The sequence below is a fragment of the Castor canadensis genome, chromosome 8 (genome assembly GCF_047511655.1).
Source record: "Castor canadensis chromosome 8, mCasCan1.hap1v2, whole genome shotgun sequence".
NCBI lineage: Eukaryota > Metazoa > Chordata > Mammalia > Rodentia > Castoridae > Castor > Castor canadensis.
Genome location: NC_133393.1, coordinates 153,001,261 through 153,027,084, shown reverse-complemented (window position 1 = coordinate 153,027,084; position 25,824 = coordinate 153,001,261). Strand labels below are relative to the sequence as shown.

Sequence of the window (25,824 nt, the reverse complement as noted above, 5' to 3'; positions counted from 1 at the left end):
TTTTTTAGTTTGTTTTTCAGATGGGTCCTGGACCTTGGGTTATGATTGTGATGTCTCCACCTTCTGAGTAGCTTGGATTACAGGTGTGCACCAACATGCCTGGCCTCATAATCTATTTTTAATGGCTGTCTTCTGTATGAAAAGGGTGTATAAGAAGAGGGTAGCACTTGTATATGTGTGTGTGTTTACACAGATGTATAGACAGGTGCAAAAAATAACTCCTCTTTTGCAACCCAGAATTGACTGTTCAGTTACAGGAGTTTTGTCTCAGTATAAGACAGTGTATTATAGTCAGGTGTGACAGTACACTATTATGATTCATAAGTCAGCTGAAAGGGATGGGGAACTGGTAACAGTTAAGGCTGTCCCAAGACAAAGAGTCGATAACTAAACATCATAAGAAATCCCAGCTAACTTGGTTAGGTTCCAGTTTTGATGCTGTGGTGCATGAAGATTGAAAACATGAGGTCTGGTATTGAAAACCTGGCATACTGGTACACCCTGCATATCTGCCCATACATGCAGCATAGCTGAGTGTTCATCTCACAGATCTGACTGTATGTCTCTTAGACCTGACTGTATATTACACACCCTTTACCATACATGACACAGATCTGACTGTACCTCACACACCTGACTGTACATGACACAGATATGACTGTATATCACACACACATCTGACTGTACCTCACATACACCTGACTGTGCATGACACAGATCTGGCTGTATATCACACACATCTGACTGTAAATGACACAGATCTGACGTATATCACCCAGATTTGACTGTACATCCCTTAGATCTGACTATATCACACACCTGACTGTACACGACACAGACCTGACTGTATATCACACACCCCTGACTGTACACAACACAGATCTATCTGTATATCACACACACCTGACTGTACATGAAACAGATCTGGCTGTATATCACCCAGATTTGACTATACATCCCTTAGATCTGACTGTATATCCAGCATAGCTCAGTGTTCATCCTATATATCTGATTGTATATACCTTAGATCTGACTGTATATCACACACACCTGACTGTACATGACACAGATCTGGCTGTACATCTCACACATCTGAGTGTACATCACCCAGACCTGGCTGTACATCCCACAGATTTGTATCATTCCTGAGTGTGTTTGCTTAGGATCTGAACTCATTCATGTTTAGAGAAGATGTCAGCAATTCAGATGCATGTAGAACCATAGACCCTAAAAGGGATCCTAAAGAAAATGACTTGAAGAAGTTAGACCCCAAAAATCCAAGGTGAGGAATCTGAAGTTGTCTCAGTATGGGCACAGTTCAATTGGAGATAAAAGAAGCTCAAATATAAGAACTGTGGCAATGCCAAGAGGACATCTGCAGTAAACATCGACTCTTTTAAAAGGGCTGGCTTACAGAAGAGGACTCCTGAACTTCTGCTTTAGAGATTACCTTGTTGGCAGTGAAGGAATTACAACATGTGAAATTCCTTACATGAAAGTTTATTTCATGTAAGATTCATGTAAAATTAGAGATAAGGGCAAAATAGTTTCTGCCAGGTATTGAGGGGGTAGGGGGGAGAGGGAGGGGGCGGAGTGGGTGGTAAGGGAGGGGGTGGGGGCAGGGGGGAGAAATGACCCAAGCCTTGTATGCACATATGAATAATAAAACAGTAAAAAAAAAAGAAAGTTTATTTACTAAAAAAAAAAAAAAAAAAAGAGGAAGGAGAAGCCAGGCCTTTCCTGATCAGAAGGGCTGACATCCAGCTTGGATATTCTATTGCATCTTATCCAATTCTGATGGGATGTTTGCAGAAAGATCAGTTTGCTAGTGTGAAGAAACACTGGGGTGGGAGAGACAGGACTGTGAGTCAAGAGGATTTTAGAAAGTGATGAGAGGTAAGGCCTGTGCCCAAGCCGTGGCCTGTAGGGGAGAGACACTAAAGGCCACATTGCATGCCTCTTGTCTGTGGAGGCCTCAGCTGGGCTAGGCCTTTGCTGTGTGAAGTAATGAGCAAGAGATGCTGCCATTATTTGCTTCTTCCTTCTTTCACTTGGTGAGCTTTAGGGACAGCCTACTGCAGAAGAGCCCAGCATAGAGCATGGCTCCCATGTGCTGTAAGAGACATGACAGGAACATGGGGGATGAAGATGGGGGTGGGAAGGGAAGGACCGACTGCTCACTTGTTCACAGCAGGATGGATGGATTTGGAGCGAGGATGTGGGATACTGCCTCTGAGTCTGGAGAAGACAAGGAAGGGCCTTTCAGGACATGGGATGTCAGGAAGATGATCAGTGATGGGCAAATGAGTGAACGCAACCTAGTGAATCAGCCGGGAAGCCTCTGCCGCCCACTCTCTGTGGGCCCACACACCTAATCTGCAACCCTGCAGAACACACACTGCTGTCCTGTTGCCATTAGGAAGCAAACTGTAGATGCTGGCTTCCAAGGCATGCGTGACCCTCTCACCGCTCCAGAACTTGGTCTCCAGACAGACTGACTGGGTTCTAACCTGGCTTGGCCCTGAACTAGCTGTGAACTTGGGCAGGCTACATACCTTCCATGAAATTCTATTTTTCTTTCTTTTTTGGTGGCACTGGGGTTTGAACTCAGGACCTCACGCTTACTAGATGGGTGCTTTACCACTTGAGCCACATCTTCAGCCCCCACTCTCCTTTTTTTGGCTTAGGGTTTTTGATCTGTTTTGTTTGATTTGGGTCTTTTCTTCTTGGTGGCACTGGGATTTGAACTCAGGGCCTCACACTTGCTAAAGTAGGCACTCTTACCACTTGAGCTACTCTGTCAGCCCCAACTTTAGGTAATTTTTTAATAGGTTCTTGCATTTATGACCAGGCCAGTCTGGACTGCAGTCTTCCTACATGCTTCTTGCATATCTGGGATAACAGACATGTGCCATCCTGCCCCACTTTTATTCATTGAGATGGGGCCTCGTGAGTTTTTTGCCAAGGCTGGCTTCAAAGTGTGATCTTCCCATGATCCTCCCAAGTAGCTAAGATTACAGGCATGAGCCACCATGCAACCAGCAACTTCTGTAAGCCTCTGTTTCCTCATGCAAACGTTCATTTTGGAGTGGTAATCAGGATCAAGTGAGCTTGTGTACCCACAGCTTTTGACTCTGTGCCACATGTGTCGTTCATCTGCAGACTGTGTTCTCAGCTGCTTTTGTGGCTGGTCTTGGCTCTAGCCAGGGCCCACTGCTTTGATCTCTTGAAAACATGGGGCTCGCTCTTGCCTCTGCACACTTAGACAATCTGTTGCTTTTGTCCTGGTCAACGGAAGCTCCATGAGGTGGTGGAAGTTGTTCTATTTTGCTCATAATTGTCATCACAGTACTTAGCACAGTGGTTAATATGCAGATTGCCTAAATATTTATTGCAGCGATGAGAGTCGTAGTGGTACTCACTGAGCTGGGGATGGCTTCAGAGTTCATGTTCAGCCCCCAGCGAGGTCTCTGTCGTAAGCACTTCACAGCTACTGTTTGTTGAGTGGCTATACGCACAGCATGCCAGCCCATGACTTGTCATTATAGAAGCCCCCTGCTCTAGGTCCTTTCATCACTTGCATTTTATAGATGTGGACCCCAAAGCACAGAGGTGAGTAACATGCAAACTGGGCAATTCTTAACACTCGTGTTCCTTGAAAATGATGAAGGCTGAGTTTTTGCCCTGCAGGGTATGTCCGTCATTATTTGCTATATAAGAATTAAAATCAAGAAATTTAAAAAGAGTGGTGTAGGAAAGAAGTGTCCTTGGTGTCTTTCCATGTGGGCTCATGGTCAAAGTGACGATTTGTTGGATGTCAGTGAGGTAACAGATTGCATCAGGTGGGACACAGGAGCCCAGGAGAAGTGCTATAAAGAGACGGAGTTAGTCTCTGAACAACTCCTCCTACTTCCCACTTATGCCCTCCGCCTACAAACTCAGAAACATCAGCAGCACAGGCCATGCTGTGCCTGCTCCCTTATGTCGGCAAGGCTGTGGTTGCCACTCTGGCCTCAGCTCCACCAGCACTTGTGGAAAAGCCAGGCAGTACCTTAGCACCAACAGGAAAGTAGTTGGGGCCTCACTGACTCCCTGAAAGTGTCCTCAGACTGCTGCTCATGAGCCCTGCCTCCTGGCACACAGCTCTGCAAACACAGAGCTCATATCCAAGCCACAACCAGGTCCCAGGGCCTCCGTCCATGCTGCTGAGCTTGCAGTCTTGTGGATTTTAATGAATGTGTGAAATTTTGTCTGCTCCTTAGGCTTTATCAAGTTTACAACAACAACCATGCACAATAATAATAAACAGACTGACAAAGAAACCGGTCCTGGGACTGGGGAGGGTAACCCGTGGCAGAATGCTTGCCTACCTGGGCTTGATCCTCAGCCCCACAAAGAAGTAACAAAGGGAGAGAGAGAGAGAAGGGAAGAAGTCAGTGTCATCACATCCGTTGTCCCCTGCATTACCTACAGCTTTTGCTTATGCTGATATTCTATTACAAGTTCTTACATAATTTCATAACAACATTTCTAGTTTAAAAATTCTTCCTCACGTAGCATGCTTTATTGTGGCATACTTTATAAGCAGTAAAGGACACATATTTAAAATGCTATGATTTGGTAAAATTCATCAGGAACCACCATAAGATACCAATCAAATATCACGCACTTCTGTCACCCCCCACCTTCCCTGTGCCCTTTCAGTTCATCACTCCCTTGCCCCAGCCTCAAGCACACACTGATCTGCTCTCTGTCACTGTAGATTATTTTGCATTTTATATAAGCGGGAGAATACAAGATGTTCTCTTTTTTTGCCTGGCTTTACTCACTAAGCATAGTAACTTTGAGATTCACTCATGTTGTTACAAATACCAACAGTTCAGTCCTTTTCATAGCCGAGTAGTACTCCACTGCATAGCTTTACCAGTTTGTGTATCCACTCGTGTCAATGGACATGTGACTATGAAGCTGTTTGTACTGCACAACTCTTTATGCAAGCACACATCTCATTTTTCTTTGGTAAATGCCTGGAAGCAGAATGGCTAGTTCCTTTAGTAACAGCATATTCAGTGGCCAAAACGTCTTCCAAAGTGGCTCTACCATTTCGTGTTCCCAAGAGCAGTGGCAGGGAGCTGTATATTGAATATGTGTGTTTATATGAGTGTACGTGCATGCGTGCACATTTGTGTATGTCTGTGTATCCACGTATGTGTGCATGTACGTGTGTAGGTGTGCATGTGTATTTATTTGTGTGCCTATATATATGTACCCATGCATATATGTGTATTTGGGTGATATACGTGTGTATGTGTGTATGTCTGCACGTATTTTTGAGTCAGGGTGACTATTTAGCCAAGGCTTTGAACTCATGATTCTCCTAAGTGCTGGGATTACAGGTGTGTACCACCATGCCCAGCTCATAGAGGCAGTCTTTAATTTTAGCCATTCCAAAGGGTGTGCTCTATTTTTCCAAATCCAGGTTCTGTGATAAGTTTTACAGTATGGCTTCAGGAGGAATCCTTTACAAGAGCCTGTTGGCATGCGTAGGAACTGACGGCCCGCCTGCCGTCTCTCCAGTTCTTGTTCCAAGGGATCAGCCAAGTGAAGGGATTCAAAAGGAGGAACGGCAGCATGGGGAGCTCCCTGAGAGGTAAGATGGAGCACAGCATGCCCTGCATGGGATAGGCGTTTAGTAGGCATTTGTTGACTAAATGAATATTTCACTAATTTTTATTTAGACAAGAAAGATGGCATTTCTATACATGCAGTGACTAGAGTCAGGGAAGCAGAGTTCTTAGGGATGATGAGTCAGTCGCCTGTTAATTTCAGAAACAGAGGCAGTGCCATCTGAGAAAGCGGGGACTTGCCTCAGGTCTTCTCAAAAACTTGGTAGCCCACCTGGGTCAAGAAGCCGGGACTCGCCTCCCAGTGCACACACGGCATCCACACCTATCATTTTCAGAGACTTAGCTGCCTTACCACCACTCAGCACTTACTGCAAACATCCCCATTAAGCCACTTAGCATTTCCTAATATGAATGACAAAATTATTAAACCAGGGTCAAATTGAAAGGGAACAATTAAACACACTTAGTAAACTGTAAAAAATCAGACTGGTGAATATTCTAGCTCTTCTGCCTTGTGAAAAATGCAGGTTTGGTCTAATGAAAAGGTATTATTCCAACTTGCTTGCTCATAGCTTATCATAAATCTGCAGGGAAGGGAAAATTCAGCAGACTTCATTTTGTCAAATTCCTTGTTTAAAGTTCTTAAGTATAGAGCAATGGGAATATTTTAATGATATCCTGTTCATTTAATGATATGCTAATGAAATTTGAGTATCTGGCTTTTCAATAGTAACTGCTTTATACACGGGCAGAAAGATGGTATTTTAAGAGAAAGGTTAAGTATTCTGAGATAAGATACGTCCACTTCCTAAAACCAGAGAAAGAAGTAAAAGCAATTAAGAATTTCACAAAGTGTGGGCTTCCCTGGAGCACTGGCAAGGATCAGAAGTGGAGGGAGGTATCCCATCTCTGTGGGCCTGAGGTCTCCTCTGTCCCTCTGAAATGGGCCCAGGGAACTTCAGAGAGCTGAGGAAAGAGTTACGCTCACACTCACTCACTCACTCACTCACACTCTCATTCCCACTCACACCCACAGCTCATCACAAAAGATTTACCTTTTGTAAGTCAAGTCGGTTTCACAAATTGACTTAAAATAACTGTGGCTTCCCTCCTTTCTACAGATGTTTGATGACCTCCTTGACCTAGTTACCACCAAATGGCCTCATTCTTTAATTGGAAGCTTTGTCATGGGCCCTGACTTCACATTTCCCAGTTGATATCAATACCCTTTCCACTTTGTGTGCCCAGGCCCATGCCATTGTCTTCCAGCTCCAAGCACAACTGAGAGTCTCCTTTGTCCCCCACCACCTGCCACCATGGTCCAGCAAACAGGAGCCTATGGTGACACGGTGCTGACTGTGGAACTGGGGAGCACAGGAAGGCTATCGAGTTACCTTTCTCTCTGAGCATCTGCTCCCCCACTTGTGGGACTGGCTGGTTAACTTCCCTGTGGTTATGGGATGTGGTGATAGCGGGGCCGTAGGAAGCACTCCATGTGTGTGAGCTCGCACCAGATCTAAGGCCTGCTTGTGATTTTAGAGCCCAGTCCGTGGAGGATAATACTGCCAGGACCAAGAACATGACCAAAGAAGAGGTCATTGAAAAACTCAAAACCTGTATCCAGCTGCAGGACCCAACCTTCAGAGAGCGATTTCTTAACATCAGCAAGGAGCTCGATGGGAAGATTGACATGCGGGACTTTCGGAAGGTAGGCGATGGGTGCTCTGTGCTGCTTTCCTCATGCACAGTTCGGTTGTGGACCCACTGAGGTGCTTTTGTCCGGGGCAGGCGGCCCCCTTTCCAGGCAATGATTGAAAAGAATTCTTTTGGCCAAATATTGTCTTCAGCAGATCTCTTCCAAGAACGCCTCCAACATGGGCGTGCTATCTTTGATGTTTAAACCTTTCAAACAAAGCATTGCTTGCTGCACTGTTTGGCTCCACTGTGTACCGGGCACTGAGCAGGGGTGGGACAGAGTGGGGGTGGGAGGACACAGCTGCTGGGCACCTGTGTGCCACTAAAGAGTCCCGTGATGCTGCAGTAACAGAGCTGGGATTCGTTCCTCTAGAAAGTGGGAAGAAATCTGGCAGTGAAATATGGAATCTGCAGAGTGCTGATTTGCATGTGCTTATGGGAACTGGTGGGTTTCTGCCAGAAAGGGCTCAGCTTGAAGGGTTCTGCATAGACTTCCCAGGAATTAATTTAAATGAGTGCTTAAAATTCCTATTATGACCCCACTAGCTTATCTGCTTCAGCTCTTTTAAAGGAAAATGTTCAGTTAATAGTAGCATAGTCCGTGTGGACAAACTTAGAAGAAGGTGATGACATGTATCTCCCACTTACTCCAGTGTCCACTGTCTACATAGTGCTGGCCAGGCAGCCTGCAGAGGGTGCTGTTTGTGTCTTCTTCCTAAGTCTCATGGAGCATCTGTGGTGTGGAGGACAGTCTAGGGGTGCCAGAGCGGGGGATGGGGTGTCAGCTATGGGAATCACCCAGACCCTATCACTCCCCAAACCAAACCAAACAAAAAGATGTGGAGGGTCTGCTATGAAGGGAGCACAAAAGCTCTGGGGTGCGATGAGGGTAGAGACAAAGAATGCTCAGCAATCAGGACAGAGGAGGGAAGGTTCACTGACTCCAGAGCCAGTCAGTGAGGACAAATGGCAACAAACTCAGTGGAGTGAGAAGAGCTGTGGGAGCCAGTGCAGGGCCACCTGGCTCAATATCCCCTCCCCACCCCTGCAGGGCACTTTGCCCTACATTCATTTTGCCCCAAGTTACCTGGCACCAGGTCTCGCTCCAATGTGAGATAGCCTTGTACTTGAGCAGTGTGCAGCATTACGATCCTTAATCAGTCACAGACTCCCTGGTCCTGAAATGCTCACCCGCCTCTGACCTTTCAGGGCGGGAAAGTGACTGCCTCTGAGAAGTGGCAGAAGGTGGCAACAAAGCTGGGACTGACACCCACCTTGTGAGGGCATCTCCTGAGGTGGTCAGCTCACGACCAGGTTCTCTTTCTTATGGTTATTGATAAGCCAGTGGCTCCCCAGTGTGTGGCCCAGATTGTGACTCTCCTGACTCCGACCTCACAGTCACCTGCCTGCTCGAACTCTCCACGAGGCCACTTGGCAGGCCATCTGCGTCCTTGCACAGCCACGCTGTCAGTGTTCTGTCCTTTCTCAGTCCAAGGCCAAGGGCATGGCTAAGGTTCTGTAGTCTTTATTGTTCCTGTTTCCTCCTACACCCACATCCAAGTCCTCACCAAAGCCTGTTGGCTGCCTACAAGATTGTCCAGAATATGATGACCTTCCCTGCCTCCACTGCTTCCTTCCGCTGTGTCCTGCCGTGTGAGTGTGATAGCAGCCTCATTGCCTGCCTGCACCCTGACCCCCTGCAATGGCTAAGCACAGCAGCCAGGGCATCCACAGGGATCCACTGCCAGAGAGCTTATCTCACTCAGACAAAACTCACTTCCTCACATGGCCTGGATGGTCACCAACCATTACCCCGGCCTCAGCCCACTCCACTCTCACAGGCTCTCCACACCAGCACCAGCCTCCTTTCTCCTTGGCTTCCAGGTGCATCTACCTTTGCACCGGCGATTCTCACCTACCACATACTCCACTGCAGTCTGCCTGGCTCTCCTCACCCCCACCCCGGACCCTCCCTCTACTGCAGTCCTCTCATTGAGTGGCCCTGTGTTCCCACTGCACATCCAACTGGCCCGCCCGCCTGGATATCTTCATCCTCTGCCACACAGACTGTCCTTTCTCCATCCTGTTTGCTTGCTTGTCTTCCTCTAGTAATGTGTGCTGCCAGGGCGACATGTGGTTCTCTTATGTGCTTGGTGCGTAGCAGGGCCCAGTGAGATCTGCCAGGTGATGGATTTGGAGAGGACCTAGGATCCCCAGTGCAGCCCTGAATAGCTGCCACCCTGAGGGCTGATGAGGTAGCTTTCTGGAAGCCTGCGAGGTTCCAGGAAAGCGAAGCTGGCTCCCCACTGTTGGGGCAGTGCCCAATCTCTCATCCTATGCCCAGCTCTCCCCAGGAGCGTCTTTGGACTCTGCCTGACCTCAAGGGGCAGCTCACCAAGCAGTTGTTCCATTGCTCGCTCATTGCAGTAGCCTCCAGGCTGCTTTTCTTCCTCTTCCCTGTCTCCTGTCTTCTCAGAGACTCCCTGCTGCTGAAGATGGGCCCACCATGAAGGGAAAGGGAAAGTAGAAACCAAGAAGGGCCATGCCCCAGGCTGCCATAACAGAGTGCCACAGCCTAGGTGCTTCTTGCAGTCCTGCAGGCTGAAGCCCAATGTTGCATCCTGCTGAGGGCCTTCTTCCCAGATGTAGGCTGCAGCTTCCTGTTGCATCCTCAGAGGGCAGAGAGAGGACCAGCGCTCTCTGGGGTCTCTTTTATTGGGTCACTAATCCCATTCATGTTAGGGGTTAGGATTTGAACACATGAGTTTGGAGTAGACACATTTAGCCATACACACCAATAAGCAGGAAAAAAAACATTTATCTTTTTATTTTTTGAACATAAAAACCAATGAGTGACTCACTCGAACTCAATAATGCAAATCACACACTGTTTTTCCTCCTAGTGACTTGTTGGGTTTAACCTTTAGGATAATCCTATTATAGCTGTCTTTGAGATCAGCCACCTTGGGGTGAGTCTAAAACAACCTGTGGTGGAGCCGGGTGTGAACCTCCTAAGCTGAAGATCGTCACTTCTAATTGAAGAGATCACTTATGGATCAGGTTTGGTGGCCTTTTTTCTACCACCAGTGAAATCAGAGCTAGAAAACGGGCTTCCACCGTAGAAAGTGAGACTGAGGGCGAGACATAGTACAGGGAATCTGGGTGATAAGAGCCTGGGAACACTGACCTCAGCAGATGGAAACCTTTGCAATTGACTTCTCCTGAGAGCTTTACGCACAATCAGCATGAGTAACGCTGTAATGGTGACCACAGAAACAGTAACCATTGTGGCCGCCACTGGAACAACGACTCAGCCCCTAAGACCCAGGGGCTGGGGAGGTTGCTTTATATTTGCTATTACTAATCCTCCCAGGAATCCCAGCAGACCCGGTGACATTATCCCTCTTCACATACCAGGAGACCAAGGCTCAATGGAGTTCAGCTGCAAAGCATTCAGGCCCTTGACTTGGAACCCAGGTCTCTCTGTATCAGCCTCCGGCCTGTGCTGAATGTGATGGAGGCCAGTGGATATAATCCAAGCTTGCTGGGCATACTGCAGGCTTGCCGGGAAGCGGGTGGCAGCGAGTTTCAAGGTTTTATCTGGCTGCAGAGTTTGGTAAAACAGACATTAATTTTAGCAACAATGCCCCTTCACTTCCTCCTGTTATTTTGGTCCTGGGAGACGTTCTTGCCCTTCTCTCCTTGCAAGTGTGTGTGTGGCAGTTCTGGTATAGTGACTCCTTCCAGGAAACTGGGGTGAAGCTCTAAGTGACACTCAACGCCTCACCTGCTTGCAAGGTTGCTCATTATTGAAACATGGTGGTGCAAAGGATGGCTGCACACCTCGGCTCTAAATTGGAAATGCTGATGGTTTCTTTTCACCAGCCCTCTCCTTCCCTGTGCCTACACAGGCTCAAGGAGGAGAGCGGCAGGATCAGGACCAGCACTGGATGGCACTGACAGGCCCCAGAGCCAAGATCCATGCATTGAGAATACCTTTGTGTCCTCACCACCGCGTTTAGGAAGAGTTGGTGTGCACTCCAGATGAAGTTCATTAACTAGTAATGCGTCTTCTCCCTTCCCTCTGCCTAGCTTCAGACACAGCTGAGCTTCTGAATACATAAGGTGACTTTATGCTGGGTGACAGCTTGGGCATAGTCCCCACTGGGGTACAAGGTGTGCTTCTCGTGACTGAGAGTGTGCTGCCCACTGGGCATTGCTCTGTGTCATTTCTCATGTCAGCCTGGAGTGCACCTCCCCTCCCAGGAAGTCCACCTCCTCAAATTGTTGCTCTGGCCTCTGTCACCTAAGACAAAGATGTGCCGAGTGTCTTCTATAGGGAAAAGGTGCCTTGGACTTTTGCTTTTTTTCTTTTTTGGTGGCACTGGGGCTTGAACTCAGGACCTTACACTTGCTAAGCAAGTGCTCTACCTCTTGAGCCACTCCACCAGCCTGACTTTGCATATATAAACGTGGAGTCCAGAACTGGTGGTGAAGGAAAACTGTGGACTTCAGGGGTGGTAAGGCCTTTACGTACTTTCTCTGCTGGTTTCTCTGTCCCTCTCTGCTTCAGATCCTTAGTTAGCAGCAAGCCCAGAAAACATTGGCTCAAATAGACAGGTGGACAACTTTCCCTTATAACAAGGAGTCCAGGGGATGCTGTGATGGGACTAATGCAGCAAGTGTCCTGAGACCCAGCTTCTTCTAGCTTCTACCATTCCAGGGTCATCTTCATGCCAAGATAGCTGCTGGTGTACCAGCTATCACAAATATATTTCAGGCAGAGATAAGGACCAGGGGGGAAGGGTTTGAGCCATTCCACACCTTTCTTTTTAAAAAGCTCCTCTGGGCAGCTTCCACTTACTTTTTATTGGACAGGACTATGTTATGCAACCTATCTGTAGGGGGTTGGGAAGTTATATAAAAGTATATATATGCACATACAGTCACCCTTCAGATTCTGCAGGAAATTGTTTTTAGGACCCCCTGATGATACCAAACTTCACCATTGTTCAAGTCCCTCACAGGATGGCCTCATTCTTTCATAGAGCTGTGCACTGTCCATTCCCTTTCACTCATCCCTCCATGTAAGCACTGTTCACATAGTTGTCAAACTGCAGTGCTTAGGAATCATGAGGAGCGTCCGTGTTTGTCACACATGTGTGTCAGTACACTCATGATTTCTTTTCAAGTATTTCTGATCCTCGTTTGGTTGAATCCATGAATGTGGAGCACCTACCACAGAAAAGCAAGGTCATGCTCCTGTGGGAGGAGAGAGTCTGTATTAGAAGAGTGAGCACAGCAGCCTCTGCCTTCCACCCAGAAAAGCTGCCAAGGGGCCTGTGGTGCACTGAGCTGGGGCCAAGCCACCAGGGGCCATGGCCAGAGTCAGAGTTTCTGACCTGCAGGTCCCCAGGGGTAACTTCTACTGCCCAGGGTCAGTGATCCATAGGGACCATAACACGACAAGACCCTGAAAGCACCAAGGCCAAGAAAGTCTAATGGGTAAGTAGCGTAATGGAGCCATGGCTGGCCAGGAATTTGAGGTCAGCTTTGTAATTCGAGTTCTCCTGATGGCGCAAACACACTGAACATTGTCTGGTGCACTGTTACTCTTAGCTGCACCTCTGGAGTCAGAGCTGAGGATCTGGAAATGGGTGCAGAGCTGCAGGGCCCCAGCCAGCTCCATGTGCAGCCCTGAGACATCAGGGAAGCCAGGGTCTGACACAGCTCAGCCCAGTGTCCCAGTCCCCGTTCCTCTTCTTTGTGCCTGCCAGGAGGCATGGATACCTGGCCTTGCTAAGCAGGGGAGAAATGAAACTTCCCTCCTCCTCGGACAGAGCCCTGAGCAGACTCACTCCCCCATCATCAGTTCCCAACCACATGTGTTCCTTCCCACTCAGAAGACAGGGACCCAATGTAACTCATCCCTGACACCGACACCAGCACCGTCAACCCCGGCTGGGATAAGCACACTAAATAAACAGTTCTGACTGAGCGAGTGCTTATAGAGTATTAGAAAGTCATGGAATGACTTTTTCACTCTCTGATTTTAAGTCTATTTTAAGCCTATTGGGACATTTGACGCTGTTCAATAAATAAAACAGATCTTTAAAAAAAAATCTCATGGTCAGTTGAACAAGGAGAGAAACGCAGAATTAAGGGAACAATGAGACGAATGCAGACACAGTCATAGAGCACAGAGACCCAAGAGCAAGAGTGAGGGCTTTCCCATGTCTTCACCCCGCATGTGCTTAGGCCTCCCTGGAGTCAGCGAGCAGAGCTGAGGTGCTCCATCCTTGCTAGGGAGCTGAGGAGAGGTGGAGAAAATGACTGAAGTAACACATCATCGAGGGCACGAGGAGAAGGAAGAGGTTTAGTCAGGTCCTGGGGCTCCTGTGCCAAACAGCTCCCCAATTCCCAGCCATCTTATGGGAGTGACCAGCTTTGTCTCAGGCCCCTCTCACCTCATTGTGTGGCCCAAGCCCCACGCCACCATCTAAGTCTGTGCTTATTTCCTCTATCCTCCAGCAACAACCCTCTGCCAGAGGCCATGGCTGGGTCCTCCTGCCTCCTAGCTGTGCCCAGCTTGGCAAGTTCCTCAGTGTCCACTGATTCCTCCTCCAGGCCTTCTCTGTGCTGGGCTTTGTGTGCACAGGGCCTGTGTCCCTGGTGGACTTTTGTCTTTAATTGCCCCAAGAGTGTATCCACCGTCAGCCTGTGTCTGTAAGGGAAACCAGGCATAGGATGAGCCTCCTCACATAACTAACAAAACTTTGCTGGGGTGGCCTCTGCCTGGATCAACCCCACTTTTCCATCTGACGTCCACCCCAGAATCATCAATGGTTTTGGGGCAAGAGTTCCCCTCTGGAAGTCCCTCATTTCTTCCTCAGCATCCACTTGTTTTCCCTTGTTGTTCTGATTGGGCATGTCTGCTCACTGTGAATTACTCCACCGTGTTGGAGCAGAAGGTGAACCCTGCCAGTTTGATTAGTCTTTTCACAGTGACAACTGTCCGTATTGTTGTTTTCTCTGTGGCACATTTGCTGTGCATTCCGTTTATTTCTGTGAGATTCTGTTTCCTTCCTTCTGCTTCATTTGGATTTAACTTGCTTTGCTTTTGTGATTTCTTCGATAGAGTTTTGGGTCATTGGTTTTTTGCCTTTATTTCTCAAATGTATGATTATGGCTGTTTCCTCTAAATACAGATTTAGCCACACCATAATTTTTGGTATATTTTCATTATCATTCAGTTCAAATATACAATTTCTCTTGTAATTTTTTTGAAGTTTGACTTTTAAAAGTGCATTTAATTTTCAAGTATTTGGGATATCTAGCTTACCTTTCTTTATTGACTTTAAAGTAGATTTGACTGTGATTTGATTCTAAAGTCTAAATGACTTCAATCAATCCATGAGCACTGGGGAGAGTGAGTGTTCCATTGCAAGGACTCACTTTTCTGAACATGTCTCTTAGGGTGATTTTTATTCTTTGTATTTTTCAGAACTTCTAGATTCATCTTCCAGCACTGACCCTCGGCTAGAGGCCACAGCCAGGTTCTCTTGGCACATAGCCTTGCCCAAATTGGCAAGTTCCTCCAGGGCTAAATTACTAAAAATTACCAAATTTTTACCTGCTTGTTCCAGTAGGGATCAAGAGAGGTGTGCTGAAGTCACTATCTGTCTGCCCTTTCTTTTTTATTCTGTGCCTGGTGGTGTCATTCACTCTGAAGCTGGATTATTGGTTGCAGATAGATTTAGAACTGCTGAAACTTCTGTGAATTGGCTCTTTTGCCACAAGACGCAGCTCTCTGGATACAGAACTGCTGTTTCCCTCCAGCCCTTTCTGCCTGTAGTAATAGGTTGCCTTGGCATTTTTTGATTGGTTTTAGCGTGGTGTATGCCTTTCTAACTTTTGACTTCCCAGTGCTTAAAAGCAAGCTTCATGTGGGCGGCATAGGTCTTCAGAAGATGTGGCATGATGGCCTGCCCCTTCAACTCCAAGTGCTCAGTCCACTTTTTACTCACCACGTGTCTGTCATCTTGGCGGCTTTTTGTTGACACAGCCAGCCATGTCTCTTTTTCTGTCCTTTCTTGCCTTCTTTCTGACCGTTCCCCTCTGTTAGGTTGCGAGTCGGTGGTCTAATAGCGGTCCTAAGGAGCTGCACCACAGGTTGCAGCGGGGGTCCTATCCTGCTGTCCTGCTGCTTCTGGCAATGCTAGACCTTTAGGTCATCCATCCCTTCATCTTTTGTGTCATTGTTGTCATGTACTTTAATTTTATATATATCCTAAAATCTTACAAGGAGTCATCATTTGTTCTGTAAACAATCTGTCATGTGAGTCTAGAGATTTACCCTTCCTGTTGTTTTCTTCAGTTTACATTTTGTGCTTGTACCTGGGCTTGTTTTTTATTTTGCCTAAAGATCTCTCTTGGCCAGGCCTGGTGGTGCATACCTATAATCTCAATTACTAAGTAGGCAGAGATTGGGAGGAACAAGTTCAAGGCCAGGCTGGCCAAAAAGTTACTGAGATGCCCCCATCTCAACCAGTAAGCTGAGCATGGTGATGTGCATCTGTAATCCCAGCAACCTGAGACCCGTAGGTAGGACAATTGAGGTCCAGGTCTGGCCCCAGGTAAAAAGTACAAGACTGAAAAATAACTACAGTAAAAACAGCTTGGAGCATGACTCAAGTGATAGAGCACTGAGATCAAGCCCCAATATTGCAAAAATAAACAAACAAACAAAAACCTCTTTTTGTACTTCTTGTAGTTCAAGGGTACTTGTGAGGAGCAGATTAAAGCCTATGAGAACTGGACACAAGCAAGGGGAGATGCAGTTAATTACTTTTACCTGTAGGCTAAGATAGGCACAGCCCCTAAACAGGGAAAGACAGAAAAGGGAAAAATTGCTGAAGGGAAAAGAATTGTTGAAGGGAAAATGCTACAGAGAGGGTTGATAGAAAGTCTGCACTGAGAACTTTACCATAGGCTTCAGAAAGCAAAGCTGAGAAAGAGCTTCATGCATAGGCCTTAGGAAAGCTAAACCAAGAACCTGGGACAGTGCACAGTGCAAGTCTAAGGACTGAGACCTTAGGAGTTATGCATATGCAGTTTTTAGGTGCAGCTGCTGGTTTGCAAGTTTGAGCACCAAGGCTTTGAGAGAGCTAAATAGAACTGGGCCAGTGCAAGCCTGGGGCAAAAGACTTTAAGAGCGATTAGGCTAAACATAAGCTGAGAGCAAACACGGGACAGTGTGAGCCTAAGGAAAGAGGTTTGAAGCAAGGTTTTAAAGAACTGCAAGGAGCAAGGCCTTAAAGAATCAAGATAGAGAAAAGAAGCAATGAGGGTTGTGTGTCTCCAGCCGAGTGTAAAACACACCTGATGCAACTTTATGTCTGTCTGTCTGTCTATCCTGTGTCTTTTCTAAAATCTCTGGTCACCCCTAGTTAAGCCCAGTTAGGTCCAGTAATAACCAAGGAGCGAGAGAGAAAACTCGCTCCAGCAAGGGAGGGAGCACGAGAAAACAGCGCCCCCTCCAGGTACTGACATTCACTCTGAGTTTCTATAGTTTATTCAGAGTTCTTAACTGAGAACTCTAATGTCCTTTTTCTGTCCAAGAGTACATTCAGGACACTACGTGACTCTTACCAGTCATGTCTCCTGAGGCTCCTCTTAACTTGAACCATTTACCAGACTTCCCTTGTTTTTGAGGACTTTGATTGTTTTAAGGATTACTTCATTTTATTTTATTTTATTAATTTACTTATTTTGGGGTTTGAACTCAGGTTGAACTTCTAATCCCAGATTTGCTTCTAAAGAACTGTGTGACCTTAGGCAAAGCACTCTGGACCTCAGTTTCTGTTTCCCTAAAGTAAAGATAATTGCTGTTGCTATATAATAGAATTATTCTTAGGAAATCATCACCAACAAGGGAAATGCATTCTTCCCCGTTCTGAAGCCTAGAGTCTGAAGGCCTCCAGGGAGGACCCTTGTTGCAGTCCTCAGCACTGCTTGGCCTGCACTGCCGCTCTCTAGTCTGTTTCTGCATCTGGGTCTTCACATGGTATCCTCTCTGTGCCTGTCCCAAATCAGTGGCTCAGGGCCACCCTAATCCAGTATGACCTCATCTTACTTGATTATGTCTGCAGAGATGCTGCTCACATCACAGGTTTCCATTCCTAGGAACTGGGAGTAAGACTTCAATGTATCTTTGGGGAGACATGATTCACCCCACAATAGTACACGAACCCTTAAATGGAGCCTGGTGTGCAAGGGCAGGCATTTTGCTGTTCTGTTCGCCATTGTATTTCCAGGGCCTAGCATGGCACCTGTTATGTAGGTGCACACACACAAAAAAAATCTGTGAAATTAACTCACAATTAATCAACCCTGTTTTCTTTTAACCACAAGTTTATTTTCCAAGTCTATCATCCATCTTTTTAACTTTATTATACTTAAATCTTTTGCCATTAAAATGTTTTAATTTTTTTTAACAATCAAATATATCTGCTTTCCATTAAAAAAACCCTCCAGGTTTGTAGTCTTAATTACCAAGAAGTCTTTCTTCCACCCCTGGTCTCCTCTGCTTTCTTGAAAGAACTTGCTTGTTTTAATATAGTTTGTTTCTAGAGAAGTTTTAGATTTTAGCAAAATTGAGTGAAACCACACAGAATTCCCATATATCCCTCTCCCACATGCACATGCTCCCTGCCCATCACTATCCCCACCAGAGTGGCCATTCATTACATCCTATGAACCTGCACTGAGATCATGACCATTTATTGCTTATAGAAGTAAACTTTCTACATCAAAAGAATATTCACACTCAAATGTTTGGTGTATATTGTGTATTGCATTTCCAAAGATCTTACCAAAGACATTCCTATCAGCAGTGTTTGGAGTTACTTATTTCCTAAATGTTTACCAACTTTGAGTATAATAAAAAAGCTTAAGCCAAGTATGATGGCTTACCTCTGTTATCCCAGCTACATGGGAGATATAGGTAGGAGGATCTTGGTTCAAGGTCAGCCTGGGCAAAAAGTATGAGACCCAATCTGAAAAATAACCTAGAAGGGCTAGAGTCATGGCTGAAGTGGTAGAGCACCTGCTGAGCAAGTGTGAGGCCCTGAGTTCAAACTCCAGTACTACTAAAAAAGTTTAACACATGATAATATGCTAGCTAAAATTACATTCTGAAAGTTTCTGTTCTACCAACTTACACGTTTCTTTGTTAACACAGTATGGCCTTTTAATTTGGTAAAATAGGTTTTTACTCAGTTTCATTTCTTTTGATATTCTTGGTTATTTGTAGGCCAGGTGTGTGTGTGTGTGTGTGTGTGTGTGTGTGTGTGTGTGTGTGTGTGTTTAAAGCCTACAGCACCCGGTATTCCCAGGTGGTCTCCCATCCAAGTACTAACCACACCCGACCCTGCTTAGCTTGTGAGATCAGTCAAGATCAGATGCACTCAGGGTGATATTGCTGTAGACCCAGGATTATATTTTGTATATAAAGTTTTAAATAATTTTATCTAATCCCAGATGCATTATGGGGCTCACAGTTGGATTTGGATTAAATCAATACATTACAAATGCATCTGTTTTGAAGTGGAGAAGAGAGAACAGAAGGTAGGGCCAAGCACAGAGTGAGAGAGGCTCATGAGGATAAGGGAGCCACTGTGGTATCAGTCTCCTTCTCCAGACCTTGGGCCTCTGACTTTGTTCTCTCTGCAGCCCTTTGAACAGAAGATCTGATTTCCAGGCCTTAAGAATACCTCTCCTGAAGGAAGAATAGCCTGTCTTTTATTTCAATGTTCAGATTTGTTAATGAAGTGTTGAACAGTTTTATGCATGTGCGCAAAAATTAGCCGGTTCCGGACACTTGCCTGGAAAATCAGTGCTGTCTGACTAAGGCTCTATGCTGCCTGGAACTTCCCTTGACTGCAAAGCTGTCAGATCCCCTCATTTTCTCTCTCAGACTAAGGTGTCTTCTTCCAGTTTTGAAGGTCACAGTTGGGCTCAGCACTTTCTCTTTCAGTGCCATCTGACACAATTGTAGCCTTATTTGGTTCTGTGGGAACATTTTTAAAAAAAATAAAACAAGCTAAATCAAATCATCTCCACCAACATGTCTGCAGCAAATAAGGAAGGAAAAGTGTTCACGATTTTATGATTACTATCTGCAGACTGTTGGTCTGGAAGGTCCAGAGTCATGCTGGGGAAGTATGGTCCATTCCCACAGCCTCAGAACTGGAGGGATGTATCTGGGGACCAGGCAGATCTAGACTATGGACTAGAGATTTCTAGATTTGGGGGCATGCTGGATTGTGGGTTCCTTATGACCAGAGCATTGCTATCCATGAGGAGAATCCCAAGATTCAGCTCTGGAAGGGGCTGTCATCACCCTCTGTGCTCAGTACTTGCCTAACCATGGAGGTTTGGCTTTCTTTCTGGGTGTGGCCAGAGCATAGCCCTTCAGTAAGCCTGTGTGGTTGGGATGACCTTGTGCTCCCATAAGCTGTTGTTCAAGAGCTTGCCAGGCAGCAGGTATCCTTATTTTGGTCCCCAGAATAAATCTGCAAAGGCAGGCCTAAACCTGCAGCCTAGAGTCACCCGTCAACCCACAGGTGGAACCAGAAACCCCCAGTTCGACTGGTCTTCCATCAGCCAAACCTTACCCAACCCATAGCCCCACAGCGTGAGAGTAAATATTTGTTTCATTGTAAGCCGCCAGTAGTTGGCTCACAGAGTCCTCATCTCTGCCATAGCTCTGTTCTAAACATGGTACCCAACTAGACCTACTCTCTGTGCCAGCCTGGATATTTGGGTGGGGAGCAGTACCTCTTGCAGTGGGTCCTATGCATCAGGGGCCATGTTTTCCACTGTTAATATAGGCAGAGCCTCAATAGTGCAACAGCCAGTGTGTTGTCCATGGCGCCCAAGCCTCCCTGTGTAGTACCAAGTCTCTGTCATGGCCCCATCCCACTCACTTGTGACCTTGGAGCAGGACTTTCTGGGTCTGTTTCCTCACCTGTAATGAAGAGGTTGAAATGCCTACTTCAACCCTCTGTCTTCTAGTCTTTCCAGGACTGAGTCCCTGGGACAGTGTTGTCTTGTGCAGACCAATGATACAGGATCAGATCTTTGCTTCAACTCTTTCTGGCGCCATGTAGACAGTTAGACCCACGTGTCTGAATTTTCTGAATTTTCTAGGGAGCATTTGGTAAAAGAGTTTGAATTTCCTATTAAAGTATGAGTCAGATCTGTTCTGAAAGTTCCATATTTTCCAGCCATGCCACTCTCAGTCTTTGAGCCTGCTTTGCATTTGAGACAATCTTGATGACTGCATCCCAGCCATGCCTGCATTCTGGTTGGTGGGGCGAGGGGCTGGAAGATCAAGGAGCACTGGGCTGGGGACGGCAGGTGGGGAGACTGAGTCTGATGTTCTAGGGCAGACAGGTTTTTTTGTGTGAGTCTGCTTCATTCATTGCCTATAAAGAAATAGAAATACTATTACTTATGAAAAATAACCCCCAGAATTTTCTTTAGTTTTTTTTTTCACAAAAGAATGTTGGCCAGAGAACTTTCAGACAAGGAGAGCCAGTTGGAAGGGCAGAGCCCCTGGATCCTGCTTTCCCCTCAGTGTGTGTCTTTAAATCTTGGCCTTAAGAATACACATGAGGATGGAACTGGAGAGCATTGTGTTATGCAAAATAAACCAGACTAAGAAAGACAGATATTCCCATTCTCTCTCATACACAAAATCTACTTCTTAAAAGTGAAGGACAGGATTGTAAAACCGATTCTGTTTGGGAGTAGGTAACTGCGGGAAGGGGAAGGGCAAAAACGGTGGACATACTTTATGTACATGTATGAAAATAGTACCATGAGACTTGTTGAAATTGTTTCAAGAAGCGGACAGGTGGGGAGTGATAGGAGGGGTGAATTTGTCGGGCTACATCATATGTGTATATGGAAATGTCACAGTGAATCCCTCTGTACAACTAATGCATGCTGGTAAAGATGGGGAGGATGCATGTGAACTGGAGTGATTATAGACAATCAATCTTAGCTACTGAGAGGCTCAGAACAGGAGGATCGTGGTTCAAGGTCAGACAAAAATCTTCATGAAATCACATCCCAATAGAAAAAAAAAAAAAAACTGGTCATGGTGGTGAGCACCTGTCATCACAGCTGCAGCAGGGAAGCTAAAATAGGAAGATTGTGGTCTCAAAAATAACCAGAGCAAAAAGGGGTGGACGTGTGCTCAGGCAATGGAGCACCTACCTGGCAAGTGCAAAGTCCCAAGTTCAAACTTCAGCAGCACCAAAAAAAAAATGTGAATCTTTTCCATGATTTTCTGTAACTGACATTTAAAAAAGAGAGCCCAACTAAATGTAGTTTTGAGGGAAGAACAATAAAGATCCTGGGGCTGACGCAGCACAGACACAGTGAAACCTCCAACAAAGAAGGGTCTGCACTGCAGGCCAAGAGCCAGCACACCATTCACAGTCCCTGTCACAGTCTCTGTCACAAAACCCTATCACAGAACCCTCTTGGTTCCTTCCATATATCTCACAAGGATAGTGCCTTCTTATCCTGCCTCACAGCATTCTTGATATTCAGAATCCTTCCTAGACAGGCTAAAAGATGTTTTACACTCCAATCTGTGCTGCCATGGATTTTCTTAGTCAGACTCAAGTTAATCCAGACACAATGGCTGGTGTGGCGAGTTAGTTGATCCATGCTCAGACACACACACCCCTTCCCTCACCCCATTCAATAGTTATCTAACATCTACTTTGTGCTCTTAGAATATAAAGGTAATTTCTCTATCCAACAGTAATTTGTTGGGTGCTTGCCATGAGTTGGGCCTGTGCGATGGACTGTCTATGATAGAGGTATGCAGAAGGGGTATGGAAGGTCAGATCTGCATGCATGTGTGTCCCAGGCTGGGCAGCACTGGGAAGCCTTTCCCTGAGTGGTGTCATAGGGACATGCTTGTCATTACAGCTCAGTCAGTGTGACTGGGAGCTCACTAGTATGGTCAACTAAGCTTCTACTGGACCAGTCCTCCCAGAGCTATCACATGTAAATAATGGGCAATGTTAGATAAGCAAGCAAGTAATTATTTGAATGAATAACCAAATGCCTGGAGGTTGAAGGTAGCTCACAGATTCTGGAGGGGAGTCGACTTAGGAAGATGGGAATGACATTAGGTAAGGTTCTCATTTTCTGTGTGACTTTTCACCTGGCTGAAGGCTGAAGCTGGTACAATGTAGGGAAGATAAAACACTGATAGATCCAGACATGGAGGGACATGCCTATAATCCCCGTACTTGGGAGGTTGAGGTAGGAGTGTTGTGAGTTCAAGGCCAGCCTGATCTACATTGTGAGACTCTGTGTCAAAAAAAAACAAATCAAGTGGGGAGGGGAAATAAAGGAGATGATGGAGAGGGTGAATTCAACTATGATATATTTTATAGATATCACAATGTAAACCCAGAACAACAATTTTAAAAAACCAAAACAAAAACATGGATCTGAAGAACCAGAGAGAAAAGGTCTGGGCAACTAATATCACTGGGAATTAAAGGGAGGGAGCCTTTCTAAAAAATTTAGAGCCAGAGAATAAATGCCCCAAGTTCTATGCATAACTGACTGCCCTTAACTATCATGCATGAGCTGGGCACATTGTAGGTGGCCATTAAGGATAAAAGAACAGAACTGAAATTAAATTGTATCTGGAGTCTGAAAGACAGGCTTTTCCAGTTTGAGTTCAGCCAAATCTGTGGCCTCCTTCAATAAACAAGTGAATGACAACAATAACCAATGTCTTACTGGCTGTTTTATTTTCAGTATGCTGATTAGACTACTATTTATTTTGTGAATGAATGAGATGAAATAAATATTCAGGTGTTTAGTGTATTACCAAGAGTGGAATATAGATTCTTTGAGGTTATTAAATCCATCATGTCTTATACATAATGGACAAATTGAGTTTAAATGAAAGTCTTTTTCATTTCATTAAGCTTGTTTCCTAGTACTGTTGACCTGCTAGAGAATATGCTTTTGCATATACAGGTGAATGTTTTGCAATTCATGTATATAAGAAATTGTAGGCATTAAAATATTTAATTAAAAATTAAATATTTTAAAATTTAAAAATTAATTTTAAAAAAAGTTCAGTCCTCTTTAGAGAAATATAACAAAATCCAAAGTCACCACACCATAACATTCATGGTGTCCAATATATAATCCAAAATTACCCAACATGTAGATAAGCAGGAATCATGGCCTTTCTCAAAAGACTCTTAGGTGACCAGATATTCACCCTCAAATGGCTGGGGGCATGACTCAAGTGATAGAGAACCCGCCTAGCAAGCACAAGGCCTTGAGTTCAAAGCCCAGTACCACCCAAAACAAACAAACAAACAAAAACTCTCAAAGACTTCAAAGTACCTGTGGTAAAAATGGTTAGTGATATAAAAGACAACATACTCACAATGAACAAAAATATAGGAAATCTGAGCAGAAAAGTAAAAAATATAAGAATTAAATGGAACTAAAAAAAAAGATTCACGAGATAAAAACTTTACCAGATGGCTTAACCACAGGATGAAGATGACAGCAGGAAGTCAGTGTGCTTTTGGCGATACATCAGTAGAAGTTATACAAGCCGAGGAAGAGGGAAGAAAAAGGTAAACAAAAAAAAAAATCAGAAAGAATTGTGCCTCAAGCCCATGTGGAACCATAGCAAAAGGTCTAACATTGGAATCACAGCAGGAGACAAGAGGTAATGGCTAGAACTCCCCAACTGGGGTAAAAAGCCTAAACCTACAGTTTTGAGAAGCTCAGGAAACTCCAAAAAGGATAAATAGAAAGAAAATCATAAATAAGCTGCTAAAAAAACAAAATCAAAGAGAAATCTTAAAAAGCAATACAAAAAAGTGACACATTACAAATAGTTGCCATCTCTCTTCAAGCAGAAATGACGGAGTCAAAGACAGTGGGACAATGACTGACACGCTCAAGGAGAAAACTGAAGCCAAACAGAGCAAAGTCCTCTCAGCCTGGGATTTGGTGCCCTTCAAGAATGAAGGGGATGCTTTCAGATTAAGCAATACAACGCAAAACAAAGACAAAAACCAAGACAATTGTCTGCAAGTCCATGTTCAGAGGCTACAGCGGGCTCAAGGAATGGGAAGACTTGGATGTTGGTGAAAGGATAAAGAACTTTAGAGATGGTAAGCATCTGCTTAAATACGAAAGGCTAGTTTCTTAATTTTAAAAAAATGCACAGGAGTGTGGTCAAAACAAAAATTATAGACTCTTCTTATGGGATTTGTAATGTATATAAATATAAAACAAATGACAACTGGAGCATGAAGGACAAGGGTGGGGGCCTGTGTGGTCTCAGCTTTCTGCTTCTCATGTGGAGTGATACAATATGGACTTTAGGTGGACTGTGGCACCTAGAGAAACCACCAACATTGTGAGGCAGAGAGGCTCAGCAAGTAGCACCCAAAAAAGAAAGTGGTAGGGCCTCTCTCCCAGGCTGCTCTGCAGTAGCTGGGCCGGGAAAACCCCGGTCCCCCAGAGTCCCATCACTGGGCACCTTCCTTCACAGTGGGCTCGTGAAAAAGACAGGCTATAATTGAAGGCACTTCCCAGGGGTGACAGAAGTAACTATTGGTGAATCAGAAAATGCCAGACCATAGCTCATCACTCTTTGAGGAACTTTTTCAGGGAAATGTCTCTTAGAAAAGACCCAAGGACATGCTTTGAATGGGAAAATGTTTAAAACTCTGCTTATAAACATTGCTGTTAGACTTTGTTGTACTGTAAATTGCCTCCAAGGGTTGCGATAAATCTAGTTGGTTTGCTGCTGTGTTCACCTCGGAAACAAGAGTTATGCATGGGGGCCCTGGAGGAGGTACCAGATACCTGTGTTTGCAGAAAGCCCATGCCTGTCCCCAGACCCATGCTTGCTGGGTTGTGTTCTCCGTGGTGCTCATGCCCATCAGGGTGGCATCCCTGGTCCGCTGGACAGGCTGCTCAAGGCTATCACATGTCTACAGTGCTTCTCAACCCTCAGGCAGGGAAACATTTGCCTACAGACATTTTTTTCCTCTCCGTTACATATGTTTCTGTGAAAGGACTAAGCAGGAGGATTTGCAATGAATAATTCATGTATAATTGTTTTCAAAATATGAAGTTATTTTTTTTTTCAAAGCAAGCAACCCATCTATTAACTTCAGAGACCCACTGCCTCTGGGTGCTTCTGTGTGGGCTTCAGTGTTCTCTCTTACCACTTGTGTGGCCCCAAGCTGTGACAGGCGTCTCAGAAGAGTCAGGCACAGGAGCACACACAGATGGTGTGGAGTTCCCAGTCACTCAACACCTGCCCAACTCCCGGGGGCAGGCCCTCAGTGTGGCTTTGGAGTTCAGCTCCAGCCCTCCTCCAACCCCCCCACACACACCAGCAGTGCTGCAGCACCTG

General features: G+C 45.5%; 1 protein-coding gene, 1 non-coding gene and 1 pseudogene across 14 annotated transcripts in view; 2 read left to right on the top strand and 1 right to left on the bottom strand.

Annotated features, from left to right (window-relative positions):
* The window catches only part of Efcab6 (EF-hand calcium binding domain 6), a 225,839-nt gene that overhangs the window by 119,411 nt on the left and 80,604 nt on the right, over positions 1–25,824 (top strand). For 8 of the 13 annotated variants that reach the window (XM_074084647.1, XM_074084646.1, XM_074084642.1 and 5 more), the window contains 2 exons: positions 5,480–5,650; positions 7,167–7,335. In XM_074084647.1, coding sequence (XP_073940748.1) covers positions 5,480–5,650; positions 7,167–7,335 — 340 coding nt within the window. Of the gene's footprint in view, positions 1–5,479; positions 5,651–7,166; positions 7,336–24,314; positions 24,569–25,824 lie in introns of those variants that run through there. The other 5 variants (XM_074084650.1, XM_074084653.1, XM_074084648.1 and 2 more) reach the window with 3 other exon arrangements.
* On the top strand, positions 163–287 carry LOC141410648 (small nucleolar RNA SNORA40). The gene has a single exon (XR_012435474.1). It is a non-coding gene; the product is annotated as a small nucleolar RNA SNORA40 (small nucleolar RNA).
* LOC141425957 (5S ribosomal RNA) lies at positions 18,694–18,812 on the bottom strand (annotated as a pseudogene).